The sequence below is a fragment of the Ailuropoda melanoleuca genome, chromosome 10 (assembly GCF_002007445.2).
Source record: "Ailuropoda melanoleuca isolate Jingjing chromosome 10, ASM200744v2, whole genome shotgun sequence".
NCBI classification, from domain to species: domain Eukaryota; kingdom Metazoa; phylum Chordata; class Mammalia; order Carnivora; family Ursidae; genus Ailuropoda; species Ailuropoda melanoleuca.
In genome coordinates, this window is record NC_048227.1 from 7,157,639 (window position 1) to 7,167,154 (window position 9,516).

The following is a 9,516-nucleotide window of genomic DNA, read 5'->3' on the forward strand; positions in this document are numbered from 1 at the left end:
GCACTTGCTATAGCTTTGGGTACTGCTGAGTGACTTCATCAAGACCACAAAAGAGTATAGAAAGGTTACAAGCCTGGGTGTCGTCAGCCTTACCCTCCCTTCTGACCTCCAGAGCCTGCCCTCCTTCCTTCGCCTCCCTCCCCAGGCCTTGTCACCAGTGCCATGGCTTCGTGGCCTCCAACAATAGCTCCCAAATAAGGATCCCATCTTCCCTCCTCCTCTCTGTCCTGCGGTCAAGGGGTCAGCTCAGACCCCTCCACTTTTCCCCTGGACCCTGATGCCACAGTGAGCTCTCCCTGGGTCACTGTGAACAGGGGGGTGCGTACACGGATAGATACCTAGTAAATCAACTATCATATCTTAACCATAGAATCTAAGTGGTAGGTATAGGAGTGTTTGTGGCGATTCCTTCCACTTTTTCTGTGCTTCAAATTTTTCATAAGATATCAGGGGAAATATCCTTCAATGGTTTCTTTTGGCTTTTTGGATAAAACTCAGAGTCCTTCACGGAGAACATAAGGTCCCCTACAATCTGGCCACTGCTTCCTTCTATAACTGCATCTGCCACCACTCACATGTCCCCTTCCCATAAACCACCCCAAATTACTTGGAGCCACTGGGAAGAGTTGGGGTATTTCATTCCTCTGTACCCACGGACTTGCTGTTCCCGATTCCCAGAACGTCCTTCCCTGTGTTCTTGCTCCCAAACCCCTGTGTGCCCTTCAAACTCATCTCGAGCGATGCCTCCTCCAGGAAGCCTTCACTAAGCCAGTTCCAAAGCTCCTCATCTGGTTCCCATGCCTCTCCCCTATCTCAGCAAAGGTCTGTGGCCTGAAGGACCCCACCTAGGACTGGATTTGTAGCTATGCTGCCTCACCGGAGACCTGGCCCCAGGACTCAGCTCTAATTTCTCCCCTCAGAGGACGTGTCCTCAGGCCGTTCCTCTGCGTGTGTTCGACAAACACCCTTAACTGGCTGCACGGATCCTGACCTAGATCGGACAGGCCAACTTGGGGAGGCCCACCAAGCCCCAGGGCCTGCAGGAGGGGCCCCGCGGCCAGGGGTGGAGGTCCCCCTCCCTAGGAAGAGGTCCAGGCTGGGGTAGGGAAGAAGGCGGGGCTTGAGGCCGTGCAAGTCTGTGTCCCGGGCTGGGGACGGAAGTTGCTGAAGTACCATTAGTTTCAGTTTTGTTTCTCTCTCAGGCACCCAGCCACAGCGGCGTCCAGGCCTCAGGGGCCCCCCACTCCCCGTCCTGGAGCCCAGGGTCAGCTCAGGCTTGGTAAGGAGGGCCCGGGAATGCAGATGAAAAAGGAGCTGAGCTGGAGGGAGTAGGGGGAAGGGAGCAGGAGGAAGAGGAAGGGGGAGGGGAGGGACCCAGAAGGCGGGAGGAGAGGAGAGGGTGGGCAGGAGCACCCCACCTTGCCCCACTCTGGGACCAGACGCCAGACGCTGACCTGGGAGAGACCCCCTCTCCCTCTCTGGCCTCTCCTCCCAGCCTCCACTCCCCAGAAGTTTGGGGGGATTCACCTCTCCGCAGTCTCTTCCTGGAGGGTTTTGCCACTGTGCTGGCATCAGCAGGGAGTCACAGGCGGACCCGCACAACTCAGAGGCTTCTAGGAAAGCGGAGGCCCCTTGCAGCAGGACAAGCAGAAAGGCCTCTAGGAGATGAGGCACAGGCCCTGGTGACCCTGAAGTCTAGCAGCTGGAAGGGCAGCAGGGCAGCCCCTTCCCCACAACCTTCCTTCCTTCTGCTACAGAACCCCTATCAAGTTAGTCCAGCAGGAAGTAGGGCCCCCACCACCCCTGATGCTGCTCCCAGGGTCTAGAAGACTGGTGTGTGGGGCTGCAGGAACTGGGGCCGCTTATCCTACCCAAGCTGCCAGGAGTCAAGGTGACTCTGCCCATCAGCCCCTCCCCTGTGTCCTTCCTCTGCCTGCCCCCACCCCAGCAGCTGCCCCCAGCTGGACCTCAGCGCTCTTCACAGAGGGCTCCTGCCACACTTGCTACAGGCCTGTCAACCCGGGGTGCTAATCATTGCCCTGTTCACTCCCTAAGGCTGGGTTTCTTCGTCCGGTCCTTTCTCAAAGCACGAGGCACCAGGCAAGCAGCGGTTACTTTTGTCCATTCGCCGAACGTATGCACGGAGCTGGGCGGCAACCTAGCTCAAGAGCAAGTGGCACAAGCCCTGGGAGACCAGAAGATTTCCTGGCCATTCAGGTGAGACCCCCAGACCTGGCGGGGCTTGAGGATGGGGGGAGAGGCAGGACGGCAGGCTGGGGGGACCGTGGAGGCACCCACTGCCCTCTGACCCTGACCCCTCGCTTGCAGCATGGTTTCCCAGGGATCCTCGCCGTCCCTCCTGGAAGCCCTGAGCAGCGATTTCCTGGCCTGTAAAATATGCCTGGAGCAGCTTCGTGCTCCCAAAACGTTGCCCTGCCTGCACACCTACTGCCAGGACTGCCTGGCCCAGCTGGCCGATGGTGGCCACCTCCGCTGCCCCGAGTGCCGTGAGACTGTGCCTGTGCCACCGGCGGGTGTGGCCGCCTTCAAGACCAACTTCTTCGTCAATGGGCTCCTGGATCTGGTGAGGGCCCGCGCTGGCGGAGACCTGCGTGCGGGGAAGCCCGCCTGTGCGCTGTGTCCCCTGATGGGGGGTGCTGGCACCGGGGGGCCGGCCACAGCCCGGTGCCTGGACTGTGCGGATGACCTGTGCCAGGCCTGCGCCGACGGGCACCGCTGCACCCGGCAGACCCACACCCACCGGGTGGTGGACCTGGTGGGCTACAGGGCGGGCTGGTACGATGAGGAGGCCCGGGAGCGCCAGGCGGCCCAGTGCCCCCAGCATCCCGGGGAGGCCCTGCGCTTCCTGTGCCAGCCCTGCTCCCAGCTGCTGTGCCGCGAGTGCCGCCTGGACCCCCACCTGGACCACCCCTGCCTGCCACTGGCCGAAGCCGTGCGTGCCCGGAGGCCCGGCCTAGAGGAGCTGCTGGCAGGTGTGGACAACAACCTGGCTGAGCTCGAATCCGCGAGGATGGTGGAAAAGGAAGCCTTGGCCCGGCTGCGGGAGCAGGCAGCTAGGGTGGGGACCCAGGTGGAGGAGGTGGCTGAGGGGGTCCTCCGGGCCCTCCTGGCCCAGAAGCAGGAGGTCCTGGGGCAGCTACGGGCCCACGTGGAGGCTGCTGAGGAGGCCGCTCGGGAGAGACTGGGGGAGCTGGAGGGCCGGGAGCAGGTGGCCAGGGCGGCGGCTGCCTTTGCCCGTCGGGTGCTCAGCCTGGGCCGCGAGGCTGAGATACTCTCGCTGGAAGGGGCAATTGCCCAGAGGCTCCGGCAGCTGCAGGGTTGCCCCTGGATGCCTGGGCCAGCCCCCTGCCTGCTGCCCCAGCTGGAGCTCCATCCTGGGCTCTTGGACAAGAACTGCCACCTGCTACGACTCTCCTTTGAGGAGCAGCCCCAGAAGTGGGCTGAGCAGCCCCAGAAGGACAGTGGGAAAGTTGAAGCTGAAAGCCAGGGAGGGGATGAAACTCAGAGCCGCAGAGAGGATGGAGCCAAGTCGGAGAGACAAGGTGGAATCCAGCCCCAGAACAGGGATGGAGCTTATACCCCAAAGGAGAACAGAGCCCAGACACCCCAGGAAGATGGAGCCCAGACCCCGAAGGAGGACAGAGCCAAGACACCCCAGGAAGATGGAGCCCAGACCCCAAAAGAGGGCAGAGCCCAGACACCCCTGGAAGACGAAGGAGCCCAGACCCCGAGGGGCAGCAGATCCAACAAGAAGAGGAAGTTCAAAGGCAGGCTCAAGTCAATTTCGCGGGAGCCCAGCCCAGCACCTGGGCTAAACCTGGAGGGCTCCGGCCTCCTCCCCAGGCCCATTTTTTCCTGCAGCTTCCCTACGCGGATGCCCGGAGACAAGCGGTCTCCTCGGATCACGGGGCTCTGTCCCTTCGGCCCCCGGGAGATACTGGTGGCCGATGAGCAGAACAGGGCACTGAAGCGCTTCTCCCTCAGTGGTGACTACAGGGGCGCAGTGCCTGTCCCTGAGGGCTGCTCCCCGTGCAGCGTGGCTGCCCTGCAGGGGGCAGTGGCCTTCTCGGCTGGCGCCAGGCTCTACCTCATCAGCCCCGACGGCGAGGTGCAGTGGCGCCGGGCCCTGAGCCTCTCCCAGGCCAGCCACGCCGTGGCCGCGATGCCAAGTGGGGACCGGGTGGCCGTCAGTGTGTCGGGCCACGTGGAGGTGTACAACATGGAAGGCAGCCTGGCCACCCGGTTTATCCCAGGGGGCAAGGCTAACAGGGGCCTGCGGGCACTGGTGTTCCTGACTGCCAGCCCCCAGGGCAATTTTGTGGGGTCCGACTGGCAGCAGAATAGCGTGGTGGTCTGTGATGGGCTGGGTCAGGTGATTGGGGAGTACCGGGGGCCAGGCCTGCATGGCTGCCAGCCAGGCTCTGTGTCTGTGGATAAGAAAGGCTACATCTTTCTGACCCTTCGTGAGGTCAACAAGGTGGTGATCCTGGATCCAAAGGGGTCACTGCTCGGCGACTTCCTGACAGCCTATCATGGTCTGGAAAAGCCCCGGGTGACCACCATGGTGGACGGCAGGCACCTGGTCGTGTCCCTCAGTAACGGGACCATCCATGTCTTCCGGGTCCGCCCTTCTGATAGTTAAAGGGCTAGGACTGGGGAGGGACTGGGGTGGGGGAGGGGAGGGGGGAGGACTGTCGGGAGGGACGAGGGAGGCCAGGCCGCCATGGCATGTGGTGGCCGAGGGCATTTTCCCAGAAGGCAGGGGCTGGCAACCTTTCAATGTGAAGTGCCAAACTGCTAACCCCTCTTCGGGTGTGCAGGAATGGGACCAAGAGCAGTGGTGTGACCACAGCTCTCAGAAGCAGAGGAGGAGGGGAGGAGGGCGCCAGGAACTAACCGTGCCTCCTGCTTTTTGTGGGTGACTGTCTGCCTCTGCCGTCACTGCCCTTGTAGATGAGGTTTCTGAAATTTGTAAGCTTGTGCTGATTTTCATTCTTCGAAACCATTCCCAATGGAATGGCCCAGGGAGAGTCTGTGTGTGGTGTGGGGCGGGGGGCGGGCTGGCAGAAGGAATCCTCTGAGCCAAGAAGGGCTCAGGGTATGTCTGTCACGTGCCCCCTGGAAGAGAGCTGAGAACCCAGCTTCCCCTCAGACTGGAACAGGGGGACATGCCAGGTCACAAGAGGCCTGGGATTTTGACACGGCCACAGCCAGGAAGTAAAGGTTCCTCTGGTCATAGTGTCCCCCAGCAAAGTAGGGAGAAAATCTGGCCTTCATTTGGCTGAACTAAAGGGTGAAGGGATTTGCCCTCAGGTAGGCCATTATTGCTGAGGAAAACAACCTCACCTGAACCCTGGAGGCCAGGTGTGGGACTGTGGGGCCACAGCAGTAGTGGGGCTGGGCTGGGTGGGGGAATGGAAACCACAGGGAAGGATTCCGTCGGAGGTGAGTCAGGACCACCGGTCTCTTGAGTGGACGGGTTGAGCCAGGGGCTGTCGCAAGGTGACCAAAGTGAATTTAATGTAGGGATGGTGGACTATGGAATGTTCATGAGAACCAGAGGGATTTTGGACAAGTCCAGAGGGAAAGTGCAGGGCATTCGGAGTGGGGAAAAGAAACCCCTTTCCTGGAGAGGTTATTGCTTGTTCATTGGAGTGATAGGGGAAATAAATTGTCAGTGTCAAGTGGACAAATTCAATTATATAAAAACCTCAAACGTTTGCACAGCAAAGAATAACGAGAGAAAGGGAAAGGGAAACCAGTTAAGAGGAGCAAACTATGTAGAACTGGGCTGAGTAAGAGCTGAGCCTCCAGTGACCAAGAGATGTACTTGGTTCAAAAGACCAAACAGGCTGGCACCCAGGAGGAAACGCACACAGGCCAGCACCAGGAAACTCGAAGTCAACCCCTTGCATTCGCCAAAACTACATTGAAAAAGTATGTCGTGGAGTGGTAGACTCCCGGCGCTATGGAGCGATGCTTTTTGGAAAGCCGTTTGGCAATACTTGACAAAGGTAGAAAGGAATGACTGTACGACTAAGTTATCTCACTTTGGGGACTACATTCTGGGAAAATAATTCAAAAGAAAGAAAGTATTAGCACAGAGATATTTGTGGCCACTTCTGTATCACAGTCATCGACTGGAAACTGCTTGGCTGTGGGGGACAGCCAAGTAGATTGTGGTCTATTAGGACAATGAGCTACTGCCTTCACGTATGACAGCTATGAAAACTATTTTAAAGAATATGATGCTATGTGATGCAATCATAGCCAAAAAAAAAAAAAGAATTTGGAATTACGATCACATAATGATAGCAACAAGGTAAAAGTATGTCTGAATAGTTATCGAGTGGAAATAGGTTCAACATTTGTAAATAGTGATTTGGGAGACTGGGTTCTGGTCCTTTTGTGCTGTTACTCATATACACACATTTCTACTTCAGTTATTATTGACCATTAAATAACATGTATGCTTGAATATTTACTTCAAAAACATACACTTCTATAAATGATATTCGAGAATAGCTATTGGATTGGCAAATGAGTGTGTCAGGGCAAACGACACTGTCCAGTTGAAGGAGAGGCAGGAGTCGGATTCCCAGCGGGCTGGGGCACGGCAGGGAGGAAGGGCCATCAGAGCAGGGGCCTGTCTGGTGACTGACTAAGGAACCTGCCCTGGGGAGGTATGCAGAGGTCGGGGACTCCTCCGGGTTGATCAGATCATTGTGGAGTGTCCACAAGGCAAGGGAAGGTCTTGTTGAGTTCATCCACTAATTGAGACCAACTTGGTGGGAAACCAAGTGGTGTTTCTAGAGAACCAACTAATATCGGGTGAGTTGTATGGGGGTGGGAGTGAGGACAGGGTCTTCTCTTTTTTGCAGCTCTATTTGCAGAGAGCACAGTGATGGCTCATAGTAGGTGCTCAGTGAACGTCTATGAAATGAATTAATATCTAGAAAAAGCACAAGACAGCTGTAAGACTCTTCCCAGAGGTTTCCCACCTCAGATGTCTAAAAACATCTGAGGTTGTCCAAAACCTTAGCTTATGGGAAATCTCTGGTAGGGGGCACTGTGGACACAGGCCACCGTCTGCCTCCCAGGAGGTGGCCCAGCTCTGAGTCACAAAGGAGATGAGACTGGCGTGTCTTGCTTGTGTGTGAAGGGGGACCTGGTGAGTCATAGGCTCTGGGGATCACATACCTTCAGGTTAGAAAAACAGTTTTGCAGAGCTGTGTGGGAACCACGAGAATGTCACCTGGCTGCTGCAGGGACCGCGTGACTTTCCAGGAAACTATAGGATTCCTGGGAGGCCGGACATTGGAAGATTGACGGAAGTACTAACTTTTCCTCATTAAGCGGCAGGGGTAGCAAGGCACTGGCATAAGGTGAAACAGAAGGAAAGTACAGCTTTGAGCATAATTTGGGTGTAAAAATCCCCAGCACCTTAACCGTGACCCAGAAATCCCACTCGGCACCGCGAGAAAGTTCTTGGTTAAACTATAGATGTTAAGAAATCAGGAACATCCTGAAACATACATCCTGCTTACAGACACACACACACACACACACACACACCGCATTTGACTATGACAGTTAACTTGATCAATCATTCCGTTTCATGTTTGGAACTTTCCAGGTTGTGCATATACTGGTGAAGGAAGCATGCCGTTTGGGTAGAGAGGGAATAGAAAACCTCTTCCATAATCTTTGTGTCTAATAAAGGGAAGGGAGTGAGGTAGCAGAGACCTGGGTTGAGCGCCGGCTCCTCCACGAAATAGCTGTGTGATCTTGGCTAGCTTCCTCACTTCTCTGAACCTCAGTTTGTACATCAGTAAAACAGGGATCACAATAGGCACCATGCCCACCTCATGGGGTTGTTTGTGAGTACTGGGTGAGAAGGACGGAGAAGTGCTTTGTGGACCATTAAGCTCGCATCCGAGGTGTGGGTTAGGAGCAAGCTCAACTGACATGTGCTGACCTACCGCGGACTCTTCCGTTGGCAAGCCTGTACGGGGGTGTTATATGCACATATTGTGAGGTCAGAGCTCAAGAAGGTCCGGGTAGAGTTGACCTGTTTCTCCTTGGGAGGAGGTGTTTTGTTTTGCTTTGTAGCAGTTATTTGAAGAAGCCATGTGTGTAAGACACAGCAGGAACCGTAGGAGCAGAAGGGACCAATGGCCAGCTTGCTAAGATTCAGTGCTGTTCTTAAAAGCCAGCTGAGAACCAGCTTGTGCTAATGAAGGACTGAGAACCATAGACACTTAGGAATAAGTTCGAAATGGCAAGCGTGGCCCGATCTTTTGATAATTTAGAGGAAATATAATTTGGGAGGGACTAGCTCTCCTGTCATTATAATCTTGTTATTACAGTCTCTATAAAGCCATGTCATTCTAATACACGCTACAGAGATAGAATTCCAGAGGGGTAGAGGTCTGAGCAGGAAGTCAGAAATCTTCCGAGGAAATTGGTGAGGTCGGTGATCTGGGCTGGGCAGGATTCGATAGGTGGGTGCCAACAGCAAGGTGTTTGACCATCTGTCATGGCAGGGCAGCTGACGACTACAGCTATCCTGCAAATGAAGTGGGAGATTGGACAGGGCACAGAGGTCTGCTTCGGTGGGGAAAGCGGTTTTGGACTAGCTGGGGCAGAGAACTGCCAGGGTGCACTCAAGAAGATGTTCCTAGCAGAGGAAGATCAAGTTCAGATGCAGGCTTAGGAAAATAGGTAACTTGACTAAAGATAGCAGACCCAGCCTGCCCAGCTGGTTCATGAATATAGTTTAATTAAATGGATCAGGACAGGAGCAAAAATAGGTTTTCCAGGGACCATGGATGGCCTTTGATAGGAGAGTGGAGTAGATACAGTGGGGTCAAGGCAGGACCTCACCTGAAGCCCCAGGTGAGGAGCCTTCGGGACCAGATAGAGAAGGACCTGTATATAAAGAGGCGATTAGGACGTTTTGGGGAGATTTGAGAAGACAACCTGACTTGTCTCCGGAGAAAATCTGAACTGGTTGGCTCAGCAGCCAAGAGAGACGGAGTTGAAAACAGAATCGGGACCTCATTACCCATGGTGTCAGCCCAGCAAATTTTTCTTAGTTGTCATGGGCTGAAGAATCTTCATGGGAAGCTTTCATTCCTTTGTGGACTTCCTATCTTTCTTCTATTTCTTAATAAATTCTTTTGAAAAAAACGTGAACCTTCTCTTAGATGGATTCATGGCCATGGGGAACTGTCAACACCAGAGCCCAGAGAGCAAAGGGCCCAGATATCATGACCACCCCTGCTATAGCTCCAAAGATGCCAACACAGTCCTTGGGGGACACCGCAGGAGCAGGGTGACCACCACAACCACCATGTGTGGTCCCCCCTAGTCCCCACCACTCCCACCTATAGACAGAGGGGACCTCTGGGCAGAGATGTGGATCTTCCAGGCTAACCCTTGGTGGGAGCCAGCAGGGGACCTGGCTCAGCAGGACTACACGTGGGCACACTC

General features: G+C 55.5%; 1 protein-coding gene across 3 annotated transcripts; it reads left to right on the plus strand.

The window, feature by feature from the left end:
- Window positions 1–1,151: 1,151 nt before the first annotated feature.
- On the plus strand, window positions 1,152–9,219 carry TRIM56 (tripartite motif containing 56). Of its 3 annotated transcripts, none has more exons than XM_002930603.4 (3): window positions 1,152–1,279; window positions 2,056–2,217; window positions 2,329–9,219. In XM_002930603.4, exon 3 carries the CDS (start codon window positions 2,330–2,332, stop codon window positions 4,661–4,663), a length of 2,334 nt encoding a protein of 777 aa, XP_002930649.1. In that variant the 5' UTR covers window positions 1,152–1,279; window positions 2,056–2,217; window position 2,329; the 3' UTR covers window positions 4,664–9,219. The 3 variants fall into 3 exon arrangements, with proteins under 3 accessions (XP_002930649.1, XP_011215735.1, XP_034525830.1); XM_011217433.3 differs by having other exon boundaries at window positions 1,161–1,279; window positions 2,088–2,217; XM_034669939.1 differs by lacking the exon at window positions 1,152–1,279 and adding an exon at window positions 1,387–1,891.
- The last annotated feature ends 297 nt before the right edge of the window (window positions 9,220–9,516 follow it).